We start from the raw sequence: 23935 nt of genomic DNA on the forward strand, positions 1-23935 counted from the left end.
AAGGATGGAAACAGCAGAGAATAAGTAGGTTGTTTTGTTGTTGTTTGGCTTTTGCTTTTGTTTCTGTTTTTTGAGACAGTTTCGCTCTTGTTGCCCAGGCTGGAGTGCAATGGCGTGAACTCGGCTCACTGCAACCGCCACCTCCTGGGTTCAAGCGATTCTCCCTTGGCCTCAGCCTCCCAAGTAGCTGGGATTGTAGGCACCTTCCACTATGCCCAGCTAATTTTCTGTATTTTTAGTAGAGATGGGGTTTCACTGTGTTTGCCAGGCTGGTCTCGAACTCCTGACCTCAGGTGATCCACCTGTCTTGGCCTCCCAAAGTGCTGGTATTATAGGCGTTAGCCACCGGACCGGGCCGTTGTTAGTTTTTATTTTAAAGTCTTAACATTATTAGAACAATATATACTACACATCTAGAGAAAATTGGAAAACTTCTAAAAAGTATGAAGAAAATAAAATTGCCCTTGATTTCATTGTTATATAATAGCTCTTGTTAACATGTTGTCATATTTCCTTCATGTCTTTTTGGCAACGCATAGGTAGATTTAACCTGGTTAATATTATGTATGCAATTTTGCATGCTACTTTTCACCTCATTGCTTTTTCCTAAGCATTTGCGCACATCATTCAAAATGCTCCATAAGAACCATTTTAAGTATCTCAGTGAACAGTTAAAGAAATATTTCCAGAATGGAATTGATAGGACTTGATGGCTACGCCCTGGGGGTCCAGGTGTAGTTCATGTTGGGCTTTCTAGTCTAGGTGTATGATCATTCCAAAAGATCCTTCAAACCCAAATTCAGAACAAAAGGAAGAGGCAGGTTGAAGGGGGTGAGGACTTCTCCTTTACTACCATAAAACTGCTGTTGTCATGTTTTTCCATGTTGGCATTTAAACTGCACAGGCAAAACTGTTTCTATGATAGTCTTTGAAGACAAACAGTATATCCAAACATCTTTCTGTGTTTTCTGTAACATTAATTTGTGCTGGGTATCCAATATGGGATTCAAAAATGAGTGAGTGAATAAGTGAAATAATGAAATGCTGGATGAGGGTAGGGTAACCTTGAATATGGGAAGGAGTGTGTGAGGTTGGAAATTGATTTCTAAGATTTGCTAATTTTCTGTTCAGAAAAACTATAATCCCCATGGTTTTCTCCGAAGAAAATCAAGTGTTGGAATAAAAGAAGTTAGTACATTCATTCTATCTAGATATTTTTGACATTTTTTGAAAGATACCCAATTAATTTTATGGGTAGGATTGATAGGACATTTATATAAAGTTGATATGTGATAGAAACACTGAAATATTCCTTTGGTTCTTTGGTTTTTCCTGAAGTTACCTTAGAAATAAAGATTAGGGTTCTGACGAGGAAACTCAGATACAAAGCAATTTGTAATCACAGGGAAAAGGGGAACACTATAGAGTTATTCCAAAAGAAGTAGAGATATGTGCTTAAGTCTAATAAGGAGGCTTCTTTGTTTTGGTTTCATAAGAGCTGATGAGGATCTGTGGTTGCCAGTTTTGTAGACATAAATCCGTAGAAGCAGTAGAAGGATTCTTCAGCAAAATCCCAAACATTTAGCATCAAGCAAAGCATCTGCTACACAAGCTTCCCTCTTTGAGATTGTTATAATCTCAAAAATTCATGTATTAAATAAAGTATTTTTCCATATATATTGCTCAAATTTTGGAAATAGAACTGGTCTTAATCTATTGAAACATTTGTTAACAGAAGCATTTACGGCAAGGGAGGTAACAGCAATTAACAAGTTAGTGCAGTATGCCTATTTCTGACAATCCTATCCCTCTCAGAGTTGTTTTACTCACTGGTAGCTATGCACTTTTTCATGACATTTGAATTTCTTTGGGGAGAAACAGTATGTTTGGGAACTCACAAAAAGACAAAAGGTCAGATGAGTTAATACAAATAAAATCTATCTTCTTCTCAGGTCCAATAAATATTATTTTGGTAAAATAGGAAAGATAACAGTCATTAAGCAATACAGGAGTACTAAAAGCCTAAGAGTTAACCCAAGCATAATCTGTTATCTTCTTTCTAATATCTGATTAACCATTAATGAACATTAGCAGTACTATATGCATAATATATGATTTGAAAAAAAGCAGGAAGAACCTACTTTGTAAATCACTTAACTCTTTTGTAAACACTTTCAATTAAGTTATTTCTTTACATTTTCACAAGTATATATATATATTTAAAAATTATACATTCAAGAGGTACATGTGCAGGTTTGTTACATGATTGTATTGTATAATACTGGTGTTTGGGCTTCTAGTGAACCTATCATCCAAATAGTGAACATAGTACCCAATAGGTAGTTTTTCAGCCCTCACTCCCCTTTCTTCCTACATATTTTTGCAGTTCCTGTTGTCTATTGTTCCCATCTATATGACCATGTGTAGTTATTATATCGCTCCCACTTATAAGTGAGAACATGTAGTATGTGGTTTTCTGTTTCGTCATTAGTTCACTTAAGATAATTGCCTCTAGCTGCATCCCTGTTGCTGCAAAGAACATGGTTTCATTCTTTTTAAGAGTGCATAGTATTCTGTGTAGTATATGTACATATTTTCCTTATCCAGATCACTGTTGATGGACACTTAGGTTGATTCCATGCCTTTGCTATTGTAAACAGTGCTGTGATAAACATATGAATGCAGATTTTTTTTAATATATAATTTTTTTCCTTTGGGTAGATGGCCAGTAGTAAGATTGTTAGGTCAAATGGAAGCTTTATTTTTAGTTCTTTGAGAAATTTGTATGCTGTTTTCCATAGAGATTGTACTAATTTATATTCCCACCAACAGTGTATGAGTGTTCCCTTTTCTCCACGTCTTTGCCAACATCTGTTATTTTTTGACCTTTTAATAATATTCTGACTGGTGTGAGATGGCATCTCATTGTGATTTTAATTTGCATCTTTGATGATTAGTGATGTTGAGCATTTTTCAAATGGTTATTGGTCATTTGTATATCTTCCTTTGAGAAGTATCTGTTCATGTCTTTTGCCCACTTTTTAAAGGAGTTATTTATATTTTTCTTGTTGACTTTGTAAAGTTACTCATAGAGTCTGGATATTAGTCTTTTGTTGGATGCATAAATTGCAAATATTTTCTCCCATTCCGTAGGTTGTCTGTCTACTCTGTTGACTGTTTATTTTGCTGTATAGAAGCTCTTTAGCTTAAGTCCCATTTGTCTATTTTTTGTTCTTGTTGCATTTGCTTTTGAAGTCTTCACCTTAAATTCTTTGCATAAGTCAATATCCAGAAGAGATTTTCCTAGGGTTTCTTCTAGGATTTTTCTAGTTTGAGGTTTTCCATTTAAGTCTTTAATCCATCTTAAATAAATTTTTTTATATGATGAGAGATAAGGGTCCAGTTTCATTCTTCTGCATGTGGCTAGCCAGTTTTCCCAGCACTATTTATCAAAGAGAGTGTTTCCCCATCGTTTATTTTTGTTGAAGTTTTTGAAGATCAGTTGGTTGTGGGTGTGTGGCTTTATTTCTGGGGTTCTCTATTCTGTTACATTGATCTATGTGTCTATTTTTGTAGCAGTGCCGTGCTACTTTGGTTATTACAGCCTAGTAGCATAGTTGGAAGTCATGTAATGTGATACTTCCAGCTTTGTTCTTTTTGCTTAGGATTGCTTTGGATATTCAGGCTCTTTTTGGTTCCATTTACATTTTAGAATTTTTTTTCTAATTCCATGAAAAATGACATAGGTAATTTGATAGGAATTGTGTTGAATCTATAGATTGCTTTGGGCAGTATGGTCATTTTAATGATATTGATTCTTCCAAGTCATGAGCATGGAATGTTTTTCCATTCATTTATGTCATCTATGACTTCTTTCAACAGTGTTTTGTAGTTCTCCTTGTAGGTATCTTTTACCTCTTTGGTTAAATGTATTCCTATGTATTTTGTTTTTTTGTGTGTGGTTATTGTAAATGGGATTGAATTCTTAATTGAGTTCCCAGCTTGAATATTATTAATGTATAGAAATGCTACTGACTTGTGTACATTGATCTTCTATCCTGAAACTTTACTGAATTCATTTATCAGGTATAGGAACCTTCTGCCAGAATCTTTAGGACTTTCTAGCTATAGGATCACATTGTCAGTGAATAGAGATAATTTGGCTTCCTTTTTTTCCTACTTGGATACTTTTTATTTCTTTCTGTTGCCTGATTGCTCTGGCTAGGACTCTTATGTTAAATGGGAGTGGTAAGAGTGGACATCCGTCTTGTTGCAGTTTGTAAGGGAGATGCTTCTAGTTGTGCCCATTCAGTGTGATGTTAGCTATGGGTTTGTCGTAAATTTGTTTTATTATTTTGAGGTATGTCTCTTCAATGCCTAGTTTGTTGAGAGTTTTTATCATGAAAAAAATGTTGGATTTTATCACTTGCTTTTTCTCCATCTACTGAGATAATCATATGGTTTTTGGTTCTTATTCTGTTTATGTAATGAATCACATTTATTGATTCGTGTATGTGGAAACCATCTTTGCATCCCATAAATAAAATCCAAATGGATTGTGATGAATTACCTTTTGTGGTGGTGCTGGATTTGGCTTGCTAGTATTTTATTGACAGTGTTGTGTCTATATTCATTAGGGATATTGACCTGTAGTTTTTTGTTGTTGTTGTGTCCCTGCCAGATTTTGGTACCAGGATGATACTGGTTTTATAGAATGAATTAGATAGAAATCCCTTATACTAAGTTTTTTGGAATAGTCTTAGTAAAACTAGTATCAGCTCTTCTTTGAGCATCTGGTAGAATTAGTCTGGTTCAGGACTTTTATTTGGTTGGTAGATTTTTTATTACTGATTCTATTTTCTTACTCATTGTTTTGTAAGGGATTTCAATATCTTCCTGGTTCAATCTTGGAAGGTTGTGTGTTTCCAGGAAATTATCCATTTCCTCTACATTTTCTAATTTGTGTACATGGAGATGTTCATAATAGTCTCTGAGGAACTTTTGTATTCCTTTTGATCTTTTGTAGTTTCAGTTGTAATGTCACCCGGGTCATTTGATATTGTGCTTATTTGAACTTTCTCTCTTTTTTTCTTGGTTACTCTAGCTACTGGTCTATCAATTCTGTTTATCCTTTTGAAGAACCAACTGTTCATTTTGTTGATCCTTTGCATAATTTTTTGGTCTAAATTTCATTTAGTTCTGCTCTAACCTTTGTTATTTCTTTTCTTCTGCTAACTTTAGGTTTGGTTTGTTCTTGTTTTGCTTGTTTTGGGTGTCATATATTAGGTTGTTAATTGGAGACCTTTATATCTTTCTGATGTAGGCATTTAGCACTACAAACTTACCTCTTACCACTGCTTTTGCTGTATTCCAGAGGTTCAGGTATGTTTTCTCTCTATTTTAATTTGTTTCAAAAAAATTTATTTCCATCTTAACTTTGTCATTTACCTAAAAGTTCTTTGGAAACAAGACTTTTTAGTTTCCATGTACTTGTGTGGTTTTGAGAGTTCCTCTTGATATTGATTTCTAATTTAATGCCACTGTGGTCCCAGAAGATGCTAGATATGATTTCAGTTATATTGAATTTATTGAGACTTGCTTTATGACCAAGCATGTGGTCAATTTTTTAAATGTTCCGTGCATAGAGAGAATGTATATCCTGTGGTTGTTGGGTAGATTATTATGTAGATGTCTGGTATATCCATTTAGTCAAAAGTTCAATTTAAGTCCAGAATTTCTTTGTTAGTTGTCTGCCTCAATGATCTGTCTAGTGCTGTCAGTAGAGTGTTGAAGCCCCCTACTATTATTGTATGGCTGGCTATCTCTTTTCTTAGGTCTAGCAGTATTTGTTTTGTAAATCTGGGTGCTCCAACATTGAGTGCATATATATTCGGGATAGTTAAGTCTTCTTGTTGGAGGAATCTTTTATCATTATATAATGCCCTTATTTGTCCTTTTTACTGTTGTTGATTTAAAGTCTGTTTTATGTGATACAAGAATAGCAACCACAATTCTTTACTGTTTTCCATTTGTGTGCTAGATCCTTCATTTTCCCTTTACTTGAGCCTGTGGATGTCATTCCCCATGAGATGTGCTCTTAAAAGCAACAAAAGATTGGATGTTTGTTGCTGTTGTCCCATTGGCCACTCTATGTCTGTTTAGTGGAGCATTTAGGCTGTTTATATTCAAGGTTAATGTTAACATATGAGATTTTGTTCCTGTCATAGTATTGTTAGCTGAGCCTTGTACTTAAGTGTGTTTTTATGATAGCATATTTTAGGCTGTTTATATTCAAGGTTAATGTTAACATATGAGATTTTGTTCCTGTCATAGTATTGTTAGCTGAGCCTTGTACTTAAGTGTGTTTTTATGATAGCATATATCATTCTTTCTTTCCATGTTTAGAACTCCTTGACCATTTCTTGTAGGACCGGTCTTGTGGTGATGAATTCCCTTAGTGTTTGCTCATATGAAAAAGACTTTATTTCTCCTTTGTTTAGGAAACTTTATTTAGCAGGACATGAAATTCTTGGCTAGCATTTTTCTCTTAAAGAAAGCTAAAAGCATGCCTCCAATCTCTTCTGGCTTGTAAGGTTTCTACTGAGATGTCCACTGTTAGTTTGATGGGATTTCCTTTATAGGTAATTTGGCTCTTTTCTCTCACTTCCTTTAAGATTTTTTTCTTTCATGTTGACCTTGGAAAATCAGGCAACTCTATGTCTTGGGGGTGGTTATCTTGTATAGTGTCTCGCAGGTGTTCTCTGAATTTCCTGTATCTGGATGTTGACCTCTCTAGGAAGATTAGGAAAATTTTCTTGAACTAGTCCCTTAAATAAGTTTTCTGAGTTCCTACTTTTTTTCTTTTTTCTTTTTCTTTTTCTTTCTTTCTTTTTTTTTTTTTTTTTTTTTGAGACGGAGTCTTGCTTTGTCACCCAGGCTGGAGTGCAGTGGCGCAATCTCGGCTCACTGCAAACTCCGCCTCCCAGGTTCACGCCATTCTCCTGCCTCAGCCTCCTGAGTAGCTTGGACTACAGGCGCCCGCTACTGTGCCCAGCTAATCTTTTATATTTTTAGTAGAGACAAGGTTTCACCGTGGTCTCAATCTCCTGACCTTGTGATCTGCCCGCCTCGGCCTCCCAAAATGCTGGGATTACAGGCATGAGCCACCGCGCCCGGCCCTGAGTTCCTACATTTTTTCTCTCAGACTGCTATTAAATTCTTGAAAGCTTTGTTCATTAAAATTTTTTTTTATTTTTGTCTGACTCAGATAATTTGAAAGACTGATCTTCAAACTCAGAAATTCATTCTTTGCTTGGTTAGTCTATTGTTAAAGCATATCTTTAGTGAATTTTTCTATTCTAGAGTTTTTTTTTTTTTTTTTTTTTTTTTTTTTTAATGTAGCTATCTTGTTTTTCATATCCTGAGTTGTTTTTCTGGCTTCTTTGTGTTGGACTTCTAATAGGATATCACTGAGTTTCCTTGCAACCTATATTTTGAGTTCTTTATCTGTTTTTTCAAAGTATTTAATTTGGTTAGGATCCATTGCTAGAGAGTGAGAGTAATCCTTTAGAAGTATCAAGACATTCTGGCTTTTTGTACTGCCAGAGTTTTTGTGCTGATTCCTTCTCATCTGCTTCTTACTTTTGAATTCACCATCATTTGTATGAGACTTTTAAAATATCATTTTTCCCTTGAGGGTTTGACTGTGGTGTATGTTGCATATGATCAATTGACTTATTTTCTGGATACTTGCAGAGAGCTAAGGCTCTGTATGTGTCTCTTCGTTGTATATAGCTTCTATGCTGTGGCTTTTCAGATGCTGCTTGTTGTACTGGTATATTATATGCATGAGTCAACATGTGACCTTCTGTGGGGCTGAGAGTGTGGAGTTTCAGGAAGCTTATCTCATGCACTAGTACTAAGCTCTCTAGTAGCAGGGTTTGTGTTTGGTGGTGCAGTTCAGGCTTCAGTCCAGTATATAGCAGTTAAGAGTAGGAGCTGACTTGATGTTAGGTAGGCTGATGTTGAGTGGAAACACCCACCCTGAAGGGGTATTGGCAGGAAGAGATTGTGTTGTGGTGCACTGAAGTCTTGGGGGAAGGTAGTGGAGCATGTATCAGCTCCTCATCTTGAGCCAACAGGAATGTGATCTGCTTCCCTATTCCTTCCCTGTTGCAGGGTTCATGACTTCCAGTTCACAGAGACTTTGTCCTTTGGTTCCCCACTGCAGTGCAGGTGCAGGCCATGGATATACGCCTCTGAGGGCTACCACCAAAATGGGCTCAGGTGAGAACCTCTTCCCCAGGCCAGATCAGGCAACTCTGCAACTTATCTGTCCTCCGTTGCTAGAATGCTGCCTCTCTGTGTAGGGAGTGGGAGTTGGACCCTGCTCTTAGTGTAAGCTGTGCTTGCCAATGTTGGAGCAGGTTGTGGTGTATTCGGTTGAGGATTCGGTGGTGGAGTAACTCAAGGGCAGAGAAACCACATGCAAGGCAGTGGCACTACAAGTGCACAATCAGTATGGCACCTGATATCTAAGTTCAAAGGTGAGGGGAGTGCAAGCATTCTTGTGCAAACTGGCCACCAAGTTCTCTGTCTCCAGGAGGTTCCCAAATCACCACAGATAGCATTGCCCTGAGTCACAAGGTCAGAGGGGTTCCCCAACAGTCTGGCTGTCAGGAGATTGTCAGAGAGGTGAGAGGAGCAGAGAAGCACTCTCCCCAAGCCTTTCCATGGGGTCTGAGTTCCTTGGGAGTCAATCTGTGCCAGATTCTTGCTGCTTTCCTTGTTTGTGCCCCAGCTTCTTCCCATGGGTTCTCCAAGAGGTCCTGGCTCCCTTCCCTCACTTTCCCATTTGGAACTTGTCCGTTCACAGTCACTTTGATCTTTCTGAGGAGAACTAGCATCCAATGTCTCTGGTCAGCCATCTTGAGAAAAGAAAAGAAAATTCACAAGGATTTTTTTTTTGAAAGAAATGGAAAATGAGACTTCTAGAGCTCAAAAATGTTTCCCCATGTCTCACAGCAATTTAATACCATAACGAGGCTTTGTGTCCATGTTTTTGTGCTCTGACTCCTGTAATATTTCCTCTATCTTATAATAGATCTCCTCATCACCTGCCTCTAAATAACCACTTATATTTGAACAATTTCTTACAGTTACAAAACACTTTTACTTTTTTTTTTTTTTTTTTTTGAGATGGAGTCTTGCTCTATTGCCCAGGCCGGAGTGCAGTGGCATGATCTCTGCTCACTACAACCTCCGCCTCCAGGATCAAGCAATTCTCCTGCCTCAGCCTCCTGAATACCTGGGATTACAGGTGCACACCACCACACCCGGCTAATTTTTGTATTTTTAGTAGAGATGGGGTTTCACCGTGTTGGTCAGGCTGGTCTCAAACTCCTGACCTCATGATCCACCCAGCTTGGTCTCCCAAAATGCTGGGATTACAGGCATGAGCCACTGTGCCCGGCCTACATATTTTATCTCGTAATCACAACAATGTTTATGAGATATCTATTACCTATTTTAAAGATTAGAAAACAAATACCAGAGAGGATAGTATTTTTGGCTGAAGTTAAATAATTGCTATCTCACCTGTGCTTTCTTCAACATTTGTATCTTGCAACACAAAGTCTGCTTACATGGTCTAATTTAAGAAGAGAGTGGTCCATCTACATAAGACTTAAGAAAAGAGAATTTTAATTGCTTTGGTTCAGGTTATTTTATATACTGTATGTGTAGGCGGAAAGATTATTAGTGATAATGAAGCAATGCCACACAGAGCAGTCAGTTTAGCAGACAATCCACGGGTGAGTAATTAGTGTTGTGGGAGTCCCAGAAAAGACATTCTGGGAGCACTGAATTTCATACTTTTTTAAACAGCAGTAAATGTTGCCATTTATTGGGTCTGAGTATTTATTGGCCCATTTTGTTTAGTTTGGGCCACTGGGAAACCAAAACCCCAGAATTAAACCTAGGGTTGTAATTCAGTTCAAAAACAAAGTATAGTAAAGCTTTGATATGACCAGGAGATTGGACTTTTCTGCTTTCTGGTAAGCTGAGGGCTAACTTACCACTATAACCATGCATTCTAGTTTACCTGGGACAGTTTTGTTTCTACCTGTGTACACCATATCATTATTAATAGCACTCTTTTTCACTCTCCAAAGTATCCCATTTTGAATGATCAGTTACATGGTCATCCTAACCGTAGACTTTCTCCCAATTCTTGTTGAAATATTCATTTAAAAAAACATGAAGTTTTTCCTCACTTAGTAGCTGCAGAGCATTAACCTTATTTGGCCTTTGCGTGGTGAGCTAGTCCCTCAGGGGTGCTGAACATGAACATCACACAGAACCGTGGAGGAAGAAGGTGGATGAAGTGATTTCTGTCTGCAGCCCCTCTCTGCAGCTCACTTTCTCTATATTACTGTATTCCGACACTTGTGGATTTCCTGTGTTAACTGGCTGCTCTCTTGATCCTTGGCTTCTTTTGCTCGGTCTCGTTCTTTTCTTATTCTGTTCTGTTGTAAGGGCCAAGGTCTCACTGAAGCTGTCTCAAAGAAGGCCAGATGAGGTAAGAAGGTCAACAGGAACCACAGAAACATCCAAGAGTACGGAGCAGTGGACCCTCAGCTCCCAGACGTACTTCAGGCTTTCAGTAGTGAAAGCTCATGGATCTTCACTCTCCTGTCCAATATTGTCATTACTGTGTTTTGGTTGCTTGGTCTGTTACAATGTCACACTCCATCCTCTACTGTATGTAGTTTTCTACCCATACTTCTGCTTAATTATAGCATCTGTTTCCTGACATGAGGGTACGCGTGGCCTTATGACCTCTCCAACTTCTTTATTATGACCCTTCAGCTTAGTAGCCATTATAACATTTTCTTCTCTCTGAAATTCATTCAAATCATCTTTGCCTACTAATACTCTCTGCTAAATAACAACCTAACACCAGCCAGCCTGCTCACTGTCTGCCCTTAGTTTAGACTCCTAGCTCATGTCTAATCAGCTATGAGCAAGGGGCAAGGGAGTTGCATTTACTTGGAACCAAGCATAAGCTTTTCTTTCTGTTGAGGCTGTAAATTAGACACCATTGCTGATATACATACCGGGGTGTGCCCATTATTTGCCATAACTTTTCCTATTCTTTGTGAGGTCTTTAAAGTCACTTAATCAGTTGACTTCCAGCTAATCATAGTATTTCCTTGACAAATAGATACTTGAGCTTCATTGAACTTTGAATATCTCTGTGGCTTTTGAGTTCTGTTTTTAAAAATTAGGTTTTAAAAAACTTCGATTTCCACTTAATGGAGATTTCACTGTACATGTTTTCAGTATCATAGAAAGTAGGAGAGATGACTACGTAGAAACTGATCATGACTAAGTAGAAATCATCAATGATATCTCTGACAACATTGCTAAATTTTAAAAGTCAAAAAATTTAATGTCTGTCATGAAGTTTTAACTTTAAGTGGGCTTTATTGACAGACAAAGTTAAATCTGCAGTGATCATGGCCTGAGTGTATGAAACATTTTTGGAATAATGTAACCAATCTACAATCCACTTGGCATGGTAATACTAAGAGCACACCAGGAAATTCCCTGGAAGCCAGGCATACTCTTCCCCCACTGTACAGTGCTACAATAACCCTCCTGCTTTTTATTGATAATAAGAATGAGATTCTGTTTTATGATATAAATAAGAAAAGTCTGGAAAATCTTTGTGCATAGTTTTCACAAAGACTTGCTTCTATAATTGGCACAAGGATCAAGCTAGGCTACATATTGAAATTACTTGAGGGACTGTTGGGAAAAAAAAATTGATACCAGGTTGGGTCCTACCCTCAGAGTTCCTGAAGTCCAGCCAGAGCTGGACTCAACAAAATGGAGGGAACTGGAGATCATTTTGTTATGTGAAATAACTTTGGCACAGAAAGATAAACTTTGCATGTTCCACTTATTTATGGGAGCTAAAAATTAAAACAATGGAGATAGAGAGTAGGATGGTTACCAGAGAATGGGAAGGGTAGTTGGGGATTGAGGGGAAGAAGGGAGGGTTAATGGGTACAAAAAGTAGTTAGAAAGAATGAATAAGACCTAGAATTTGCTAGCACAACAGGGTGACTGCAGTAAAAAATAATGTAATTGTACATTGTAAAGTAACTAAAGCTATGTAACTAATTGGATTGTTTGTAACACAAAGGGTAAATGCTTGAGGTGATGACTATCCCATTTAACCTGATGAAATTATAATGCATTGCATGTCTGTATCAAAATATCTCATGAAACCCATAAATATATACACCTACTATGTACCCACAAAAATTAAAAATTAAAATTAAAAATTTAAAGAATCAACCATGCCAGCTAACAGAGTAACTCCTTTATTTTTTCCTGTAATGAAAATCTGAAAAGGTAGGGAGGCGTTTCCAACTTTCATTTTACCAGCACCTTTATATCTTCTGGTGGAAGCTCTCTTTATTTATGTAAAAAGACCTCCCAAGCAGCAGAGCCTAAAGTCACTGGGACCCTTCTGTTGATTCCCATACATATTACCCAGGTGTTTCATGATATAAATAAGAAAAGTCTGGAAAATCTTTGTGCATAGTTTTCACAAAGACTTGCTTCTATAATTGGCACAAGGATCAAGCTAGGCTGCATATTGAAATTACTTGTGGGGCTGTTGGGAAAAAAAAAATTGATATCAGGCTGGGTTCTACCCTCAGAGTTCCTGAAGTCCAGCCGGAGCCACTAGTCTATCTAAAGTGAGGGAAAGAGGAGTTGAGCATAAGGAAATTTGGCATCACCATGTATGGTAATGACTCCAGTTCAAGCAAGACAGGAAGGCCTTCTGCAAAAATGGTGGCTTGCTGAGATAGAAGATGTGAATGCTCTGGTCATTAACTACTCATCCGTGATTTTTTTTCTGACTTTCCCATAAGTGACCTGATAAGGCTGTGAATTTATCCTGTGTTATAATCTACAACTTAAAACTTTGCACTTTGCATCTGATTTTGGGCTTTAGCCCCCAAACTTTTGATTATTACCATAGATACGTCTTAATCTTCAAACTGTACCTAGAACTCTGAATTTTAAAGTTTGGGCTTTTTTCGTTTGTCTACAGGTGGATATGTAGTTTTTCCAACACCATTTATTGAAGAGACTGTACTTTCTCCATTGTGTATTCTTGACACTGCTATCAAAACTCAATTGATCATAAATGTATGGGTTTATTTCTGGGCTCTTTGTTTTATTTCATTTGTTAATATGTCTATTTTTATGTCAGTACCTTGCTGTTTTGATTACTATCACTTTGTAATAGATTTTGAAATCTGATAGTGTGATACCTCCAGCTTTGTTCTTTTCACTGAAGATGGCTTTGGTCATTCAGGATTGTCTATGGCTTCATGCAAATTTTAGATTATTTATTCTATTTCTGTGAATAGCGTCATTGGAATTTTGATGGAGATTGCATTGAATCTGTAGATCCCATTGATTAGTATGGACATTTTAACAATACTAATTCTCCTAATCCATGAATATAAACAATCCTTCCTTTCTTGTGTGTCATCTCCAATATCTTTCATCAATGTTCTATAGTTTTCAATATACCGATCTTTCACCTTCTTGATTAATCCACTCCTAAGTATTTTTTATGATATTGTAAATGGGATTGTTTTCTTAATTTATTTTTCAGATAGTTTGTTGTTGGCACATAGAAATACCACTGGTTTTTGTAAGTTGATTTTGTCTTCTGCAACTTTAATGAATTCTATTATCAATTCTAACAGTTTGGGGTGGCTTTTGGGGTGTGTGTGTGTGTGTGTGTGTGTGTGTGTGTGTGTGTGTGTTTGATTTGAATGCCTTTCATTTCTTTCTCTTGCATAATTGCCTTGGCTAGGACTTCTAGTACTATCTAGAATAGGAGTGTTGAAAGTGGGCATCCTTGTCTTGTTTCTGATCTTAGAGGAAAAGCCTTCAACTTTTCAATGTTGAGCATGACGTTAGCTATGGACTTGTCATATAATGTTTACTGGGTTGAGAAACAATCCTTATATAACTAGTTTGTTGAGAGCTTTTATCATAAAATAATGTTGAATTTTATCAATGCTTTTCATGTATCCATTGAGATTATAAGGTGGTTTTTGGCCTTGATTCTGTGAATATGGTGAGCCACATTTATTGATATGCCATATCCATTTTAGACTCCTATTTCACTCTTTATACAAGAATCAACTCAAAATGGATTAAAGACTTAAGCATAAGACCTGAAGTTGTAAAACTACCAGGAGAAAAAAAATCAAGGAAAGCTCTGTGGTCTTGGAAGTGATTTCTTTGATAAGACCGCAAAAGCACAGGCAACAAAAGCAAAAATAGACAAATGGGATTGCATCAAATTGAAAAGCTTCTGCACAACAAAGAAAACAATTAACAGGGAAAAGACCATCCATAGATTAGGACAAAATATTTGTAAATCATACACCAATAAGGGACTAGAGTCCAAGATAGACGAAGAATTCAAACTACTCAATAACATGAAAATAAATAACCCTACTAAAAAAAAATGGGCAAAGGACCTGAATAGACATTTATCAAAAGAAGATATGCAAATAGCCAACAGATATATGAAAAAAACCCCTCAATATGTGTAGCCATCAGTGAAGTGCAAATATAAAACCACAGTAAGATATCACCTCATACCTGTTAGATTGGCTACTATGAAAAATATGAAAGTTAAGTGTCGACAAGGATGTGAGTAAAAGAGAAACCTTGTACACTGCCGTATTGTAAATTAGCATAGCCACTTTGCAAAACAGTATGGTGTTTCCTCAGAAAACTAAAAATAGAATTACCACATAATCCAGCAATCCCACATCTGGATATGTAGCCAATGGAATTGAAACCAATATCTGAAAGAGATGACTACATTCCATGTTCATTGCAGCATTATTCACAGAAACCAAGATATGAAAATGCCCAAAATACCCATTAACAGATGAATGGATTAAAATGTGGAATATATGCACAATGAAATACTATTCATCCTTTAAAAAGCAGGAAATTCTGTCATTTGCAACAATGTGGATGAACCTGGAGGACACTATACTAAGTGCAGCCATCCTCAACCTTTTTGGCACCAGGGACCAGTTTCGTAGAAGACAATTTTTCCACAGACCAGGGAGTGGGGAGGTTGTTTGGGACCATTCAAGTGCCTTACATTTATTGTGCACTTTATTTTGATTATTATTACATTGTAATGTGTAATTAAATAATTGAACAACTCACCACAATGTGGAATCAGTGGGAGCCCTGAGCTTGTTTTCCTGCAACTAGACGGTCCCACCTGGGGGTGGTGGGAGACAGTGACAGATCATCAGGCATTAGATTCTCATAAGGAGCACACGACCTAGATCCCTCACATGCACAGTTCACAATAGGGTTTGTGCTCCTATGAGAATCTAATGCCACTGCTGATCTGACAGGAGGCGGGGCTCAGGGAGTAATGTGAGCGATGGGGAGCAGCTGTAAATTACTGATGAAGCTTCTCTGGTTTGTCTACTGCTCACCTCCTGCTGTGTGACCTGGGGTTTGGGAACCTAGGCTAAGTGGAATAAGCCAGACACAGAGAGACAAATATATGATCTCCTTATATGTGGAATATATAAAACTTAAACTCATAGAAGTAGAGAATAGAATCGCGGTTACCAGAGGTTGCAGGGGTGGGAAGAAGGGGAGATAGATGTGGAAACAGGAGATGTTGATCAAAGGATACAAAGTTTCAGTTAGACAGAGGAATACATTCTGGTGATCTATTCCACAGCATGGTGACTATAGCTAATAATAATGCATTGTGATTTTCAAAATATTTCAAAATAAGAGAATTTTAAATATTTCCAACAAAACAAATGATAAATATTGGAGGTAACGGATGTGTTAATTAGCCTGATTATCTCATTCTGAAATGTATACATGTAACAAAACATCCAAATGTATCCATATATATATACAGTTGTTGTCAATTCAAAATAAAATACATATAATTTTGAGTTTATCATTTATTCCTCTTTTAAATGTAGGGCTGTTAGAAAAAGGCAGCCCTCTCCATTGCCTATACCCTTCATAATGTTCTGTCAAAGCAATCACTGGATTCATCAAAGACTTGACTTTAAAATGGCTCTTTATTGGTAGGAGACTAAGTAGCTGTTTCACCATCTCATGACATTTTAGTGTCTCTCATCCTCGGATGTTAATCTGATAAACCAGGCCAGATGAGCACTTCCCTCATTGTCTCTTGCCTGCAACCCCTCCTACTATCAATCATTGATTCAAGGAGGGGTTTTAGTGGCAGAACACAGAATCCACACCAGATGATGTAAATGGAAAGGCAGGGCCAGACGACCAGGGTTAGATACTGAAATACTGTTGGGAAAAATGCCAATCACATTAAAGTGGCAATGCCTTTGTCACTGCTGCCTGTTGTGTGGCATTCATGATACCAAGAACAGGATACTAAATTTCACCATAGCTTCCCTAGAAGAACCTATACCACACTACCAGAAAATTAGCTCTCCTTGCATACCACTTCTTTTTCATAACGTTCACCTCTATCTGCATTTGTCATAGTATATAAGTGCATTTTCTTAGCAGAACCTACACCACATGGGACGATCCTAGCTGCAAAGACAATAAGGAAATGTAGTTTTTACCTTTCAGCCTCTTTATTACACAGAATCTAAAGGTTGAAGAGGTTTGAAGTACACATTGGTTTACCCAGTCTGTATTTTCTGCAACAGATGTTCAAAAGTAGAATACTAGGAAATAGCTAGATTTCAGCAATTAAAGAAGAGACAGTAATTCCAGGAGCACCTGGTGTTCCCTCCAGTTTATGTCTTGAATATCTAAATGTTTATATGATGCATCATTTGGCTTTAAGAAATCCAGTCTAGAGAAGCAGGAAAAGAAAAGAATGGGCTAGCAGAGAGAAGAGAGGGTAACTTTTATTTGAGTAATATAAAAGACTTCATTAGGGAGGTAGCATTTAAACCTACAAAATGTTAAAGTTTCATGTTCTAGACCTCTTATCAAAGGTGTCTGGCATTTAAAGGTCTGGCATAATAAATCACATTGAAATAATAAATGAAGAATAAGGAGAGGTTAAACATAAAGGACTCCCTGAATGCCCAATTGGCCTTCCTGCCCATGATTCCTCCCACCTAGGATTCCTTCATTTGACAATCATGTCTTTCATTGCTACTCTTTCTCTAATTGACCTCTGAAAATGCAAACGCTCCTGGGAAGAGTTTTAAAAATTAAGCTCTTATCAGTTATTAATGTCTTAGCTCATTCATTTAAAAACATGTACTGAGCACCTACTCCTTGCCAGGAACTCTGCTAAGTGCCAGGGATTTGGAGGGATACACCCGTGAACAAAACAAGCACGGCCTCTGCCTATATGGAGCTTACAGGTTAGCAGGAAGACAGGCCCTAAAAATAACTGCACAGATCATTAACTTCTTACAGCTGTTCAATTCTGTGAAAGTACCATTTTCTTGGTTACAAAAAGCAGACCACGAGAGCAGACAACTTAGATATATCATTCAGGATATTTAAAATTTCGGAGGTGAACAAAGTTTGTTTTAGAGATTTTAATATATGAGAGCCTAGCACTTCAGATACATATTTCCTAAGATAGCTTTATGTTTGGAAGCTTCATGAACACTTTTTAAAAGATACTTTACAATAAAAAATACACATTTATTTCCGGCATCCCTCCATAGTCAGCCTGCTGATTTTCTTCTTGGAACCATTATAGTGAGCCTGAGAGGAGATGTGGCTCTAGATCCTCTAAAGTTCTTGATGTTCTTTGATGGAGTTGGGTGATCCCTGGAGCTGACACAGTGGTGGCCTGGAGTTGCACCTCCTCTCATTTCTGCTGTCTACTATGGGTGTTACCATCCTCCCAGGAGCACAGCTCAAACTTCGGTGTGACTCGCCCACTGTTTCCCACATCTCCCACATCTTGTCAGTTGCAAATTCAGTTGATCGAATCTCCTCAATCTCTCAAATCCATCTTTTGTTTTTGTTACCACTGGTCAGATCAGGCTCTTAAAGTGAACAGTTTAAGACTTAAACTGACTTAAAATGACTTAAACTGAACAGTTGTAAATCCTTTTAAATAATTTCTAGATCCACGGGATTTCTCTACTCTCACCCCTCTTACAGAGGGAAAAGGCCCGAGTTTTGTTCATCGCTAAAATCTAAGCATTTGGCCCAGAGCATAAAACATGTAAGGCAGTAAGTGTGTGTTCCCTGGAGCCTGGTTCTGTTGTTTCTGTCTTCAGAAGCCTGTGATGGTTTGACGTTGCCTACAGACTGAAACCTCCTTAGCTGGGCCTCACTGTACATCAGTCTTCCTTTCCACCTTATTTCTCATGCAATCTAGTGATGCGCTTTTTGGTGACTGCTTACCATTGGGCTCATGTTGATTTTTCCTGATGCTCCCTCCTTCCAAATCTTCACTTGTCAAAGTTCTACACATATTTTCAGACCCTGCTCCATGGTTATCTTTATAAGGTCTCCTGAGAGTCTTCTCCCATCATAATTGATCCACTGTCCTTCTCTCCCAATGACTTCATACCTCCAGTATATTACAGTCAGTCTTTTATTACAGCTCCTGAGTGGACAGGGTTGGATTTTAAGTGCTAATTTTTATCAATTGGTAATGGCTGCCTGGAGCACTGTATTGAGAAGGATTCTAAGGGTATACCTGGGTTCCTCAAGTAGGGTGCCAAAGCAAATTGGATGCATTACATGAGTGTAGGAGAAGAGAGAGAACAAACTGCCCATGGATTCGCCAACTTTATTTAGATCCCCATTGATGTTTCTACTCAGCTGGATCAGGTGCTGGTAAAGACATCTTTCTATCCTTGTAGCCTCTAGCATAATTTATTTTCAATTTGAAGCTTAAATACTCTATTCCCTGATTTTAAAGGTTTATAATTTAAAATGACAAATATGACATTTGAGATAGAATGTGGTAATGGAAAAGAAAGATATAAAGTGCTAGTGAAATGGTCCTTGAAGACTGGGTAGGAAGACATGGGAAACAAGAAGAGAAGGCAGCCCTGGTCAAGAGTAAAGAATGAAGATACAAGTTTTTAAAGTGTAAATTCTATTCCGTTAAGTAAAAATGGTCCAGAATTTGTGGAAGAGAAGTGAAGGCTCAGTTTATAATGATAGGCTTGAGTTAGGTTGGTGCAAAAGTAATGGCATTGAAATTAATGGCAGAAACCACAATTGCTTTTGCACCAACTTAATATATCATGGGGGCTATGAATGCCTTCCTAAGAAGTATGGATATACTCAAGTATGCTGACGTATGATAGATAGTTTTGAACATAATCATGATTGTACATTAGAGTGAACAAATTCAGAGTGCCAAGTACAGTCTACTCTGGAAATATGCAGATGATTGAATGTTAGAAAAATCTGTCAAAAAAATTCTGTATGATCTTATTAACGTATGCTGAAAATCTATTGATAAAATTCAACTGTGCTTTTTTTTAAGCCCAAATAAATTAAGAGAAGAAAAAGCCTAAGCTTCATAAACATTGTGTTAAATTGTGAAATACTAAAAGGCATGCACATTATAATCAAATCTAATTCAGAAATGTTCACAGTTTTCACCATTTTTTAACAGTCTTTGGAAGATAACACAATAAGATTTAAAAATAAACAATTGAAATATTAGAAAATAAGAGTCAAAAAGGCATTATATACAGACAATATGATTTCTATACACAGACAACCCAAAATATGACTTGAAATGTGATAGAATATAAAGTCACTTTACAAAATAATGTTTGTCCATTGTAGTAGAAATAACCTTATCAAAATGGAAATGGCAAAGAATGGTTAAAGTACTGAATTGTATACTTGAAATTCACTTCAATGTCTTCACCACAAAACAAAACAAAAGGGTAAACAAGTGAGGTGAGAGATGTGTTAACTAACTTGATTGTGGTAATCACTGCCCAAAACATATGTATATTGAATCATCATGCTGTATATCAGAAAATCATATAATTTTGTCAATTGTGACTCAATAAAGCTAGAACATTTTAAAGGGAAAGGTGTATGTATATGTATTGACTAGAAAAGTGCCCATGATGTTTTTCTAGAAGTTGTTCATAATAGACAAAATATGATACTCTCTTTGTTTAAAACTAGGGAAAACTGAAAGCCCAACCACAAAAAAACAAAGCTATATGTATGTGTATATGTTTTCATAAGACTTTCAAAAGTGTGAAAAATATTTCCCAAATTGTTGTCACTGGTGGCCACAATCAGATGGGTAAGGGAAGAGCAAGACAATCATTTTACTTTTTACTCCTTTGTTGTTCAAAGGCCTGATCCAAATGAGTGGTAATAGGAATTAAAAGAAAAAGACAATTGGGAGATGTCATACAGAAATGGAGTGGGGGGGATTTGACAACTATTTGGATGTGGGTGGGAATCAAATGAAGAAGTCAAAGATGACTCAGCAATTTATAGGCTGAGTGACTGAGGGATCATTTATAGAAACAAGGATATCATGAGAAGGTGAAGTGAATTATTTTTTATTGTTACCAGAGGAGAGACAATGAGTTCAGGTTATCAATCAAAGCTGTGCTGCCTCTTGTTTTAAATAATAATTGCTCCAACAGCAAAGCTATTTGCCTTGATCTTAAAACCTCAAAAAAATATGCTGCTTTAATGAGCAAATGTCGGGTATGTGAATTATATACCTTAAAGATTGTTTAAATGCTGCTTTATTGTTTCATTTTATGTGAATTATGGAATTAAAAGACTGCTGTCTGTTATTTTACCTCATCCATGCGTATTCTAAGACAAAAGGACGTTTCCTTTTGAATCAGAAAAAAAATTTTAAGAATTTAAATTAATCCCAAACACACAAAGGAAAGCTTTCCTATTGTATACAGAATGACAGAGACTAAAAATATGACCTGAAGAATTTTTACTACATGTTTCATTTATGTTGTTTTAATATAGTTATTCCTCTTGTAATTCAATGCCTAGTAAATTATTAAGAGTATATTGTTGCTAAAAATAAATTCTATAGAGGCAGCCTCACAAACATTTTTAGATCTAGGAATGGCTTATGCACTTTTATTCCGTAGAAAGCAGCACTAGAAATTTAGCCCCATTGAGAATATATTTCTTGCAAATATTGCCAAAATGCTACGTGAATTTATTTCTATATAATTATATTTTATGTTGAGGCTGAAGCAGAAGTGCTTAATTCATAGGTATGAGCTTTTCTGAACAGATAAATGAGTCAACAGTCACCTGAATCAATCATTTTAATTTTAATTTCCAGTTAGGTAGAAGTGAACTGCTCTTGTTCTTATTCTCCACTCATCATTGATTATGTTTTCACTTCACACAGTATTTCTATGTTCATATTTCTTAGTTGAATTGTGTGGAGACTTCCATGGGAAACGTTTTTATATTCCATTTGTTATCCATAATCTGAGTTAAAACAGGACATTTCTGTAACTGCCATGTTTTTATTTTGAGTCTAGAGAATTTCATAAATTTCAAAACCTTCGGAGAACTGGGTAATTATGAGACTGTATTAAATCAGAAGAGTATTTATTTTATTGAGTAATTCTTATAATTAGGGTTAAGCTACATATGGTCCCCCTTTGGAAAAAATAGAACAGAGATAATAAATTTAATATTTTTTATATTTTGTGTTTTCCAGAAAATAAACACTGCTGGAACCAGTAATGCAGAGGTCCCCTTGGCTGATCCCGGAATGTACCAGCTGGACATTACATTAAGAAGGGGTCAAAGTTTAGCTGCTCGAGATCGAGGAGGTAAGAGCATAAGAGCAATATCACCTAGAAGCTTTTTTATGTGTTTATGACAAACTTTGTTTTCCATGTGATTGCTTGAGTTATAAAAAATTAACTAGAATATAATTTTTAGAAGCTTGAATTCAAAGACACAGTTTGACCCATTACTTGACTCCCATGACCATGGTGGAAGACGTTTTGATGCAAGTTCCAAAACTCTGACTTATTCCTAACCCAGACAGCAAAGTCACTCTCAAACTGCTGATAAATTAGACTCTATATCATATGTAATTACTGACATAATTGGTTACATAAGTGAGGCATACATTTGAAGCCATGTCAGAACTTACCTTTTGGTAGACCTGAAATTCTTTTTGCTACATACATTTGTTCAGTTGAATCTGTTCACACTGCAGGACCCAGGACTAATATCTCTCCAAAACTTAAGAGATTCCTAACAAATGATCTTTTGAGGCCTGGTCAGATCTGGCAGTAGTCTCATGGTGGGTTAAACACATTTTGTAGGTCATGATGAAGGATAAAACAAGGCATAAAACAAGGCAAATGCTCTTAAGTTCCCAGATTCCAAATCCCAAGGCAATCTCCTGATGAACTAGGATAGGCCACATGAGGGATTCCTTGAACCCAGGATAGAGGCAGGACCAAGGATAAACCCTAGATAGGCTGTGTAGCATCCTTTGCACATTTTGAATATGAGCACTGCAGGAGGTGGATATGTTGGGGGCGCTGACAGCCCTCAATTCCAAAGGAGGCTGAGTTTGGGGTAACTCCTCCTGCCAGGAGGAAGGAGAGTCCCCAAGCCTTGCTAATTCATTGTCAGACAACCCTGAGAGTGTTCCTGGCACCATATGATCCCGTTTTATTCCTCCTACCCTATTTGACGTCATATGTAGGGAATAGAAGGAACCAAATTAGGGCTTCAGTTTTAATTTGTCTCCTATATCTAAAGGAATAAAATAGAGAAAAATAATTTAATACAATACTAGAGTATTTTATGACTAGGAACTGTACAAGTAATAGATTCAATTGTTAAGTAAAAACTAGTAAATACCAAACATTCTTGTCTGGGTGTGTTGGCTTACACCTGTAATCCCAGCACTTTGGGAGGTCGACATGGGAGGATTACTTGAGGCCAGGAATTTGAGACCAGCCTGGACAACACAGTAAGACCTTGTCTCTACAAAACATTTTAAAAAGTTTAAAAAGACATTCTTAGTGAGGGAATATGTGATTGATGATATTAGAATTTAAAAAGATAGGAGAAGTTTTCAAAATAACTGTCTGGTTTAGTAGCTAAGGACAAGTGTTTATTGATTTGAACTGCCTGTTTCCAAAGAAGATACAATTAAATTAGATAAAGAAAATAATGCAAATAACGAAGTATTATTTTGCTATATTTAGTGTATACAACCTTTTTTTTTTAATTTTCAAAGTGCTCTCAGTTATATCATTTGATCTAAAACAGAATTGGACATGGCAACAGAAAATCAAAATTTTAGTCCTACATAGGCCCCCAACAATTTGAAATGCATATATGTACAATAATTTGTTGTAGCATTGTTTATAATTATAAAATATTGGCACTAATCTAAATACCCATAAATAGGGGAGTGGTTGAATAAACTATGGCGTATCTACATGGCGGAATACTATGGAGCTGTAAAAATAAATATTGAAAATCTCTAGAAATTGATATGAAAAAATGTACAGGATATATTGTGAAGTTCAAGTAAGCAAAGTACAAAAGAGTATAAACAATATGCAACGTTCTATGTGAGAAAGAAATATGTAAGAATTTGTGTGTTGTCTTCTCATTTGTACCAAAACAAATACAGAAATCAAAAGCTAGAAACTAATGAAATTGGTAACATACAGAATGTAGGTAAATAACAGATGGCAAGAATGGGAGATGGGAATGGGGTAAAAGGGATGAAGAGGAAATAACATTTATCTGAGTCCATTTTCTTAATTAATTTAAAGTCTTTATGACAATATTTTAGCACCCCAAAATAGATAAATAATTAAAATCAACCAGGATGTGGGAG

At 36.7% G+C, this 23935-nt stretch overlaps 1 protein-coding gene across 13 annotated transcripts in view; it reads left to right on the forward strand.

Annotated features, from left to right (window-relative positions):
- Positions 1-23935, forward strand: part of MCTP1 (multiple C2 and transmembrane domain containing 1) — a 594209-nt gene that overhangs the window by 253505 nt on the left and 316769 nt on the right. For all 13 annotated transcript variants that reach the window (XM_050794290.1, XM_050794291.1, XM_050794293.1 and 10 more), the window contains one exon: positions 21776-21890. In XM_050794290.1, coding sequence (XP_050650247.1) covers positions 21776-21890 — 115 coding nt within the window. The remainder of the gene's footprint in view (positions 1-21775; positions 21891-23935) is intronic.

Source organism: Macaca thibetana, chromosome 6 (genome assembly GCF_024542745.1).
Source record: "Macaca thibetana thibetana isolate TM-01 chromosome 6, ASM2454274v1, whole genome shotgun sequence".
NCBI classification, from domain to species: domain Eukaryota; kingdom Metazoa; phylum Chordata; class Mammalia; order Primates; family Cercopithecidae; genus Macaca; species Macaca thibetana.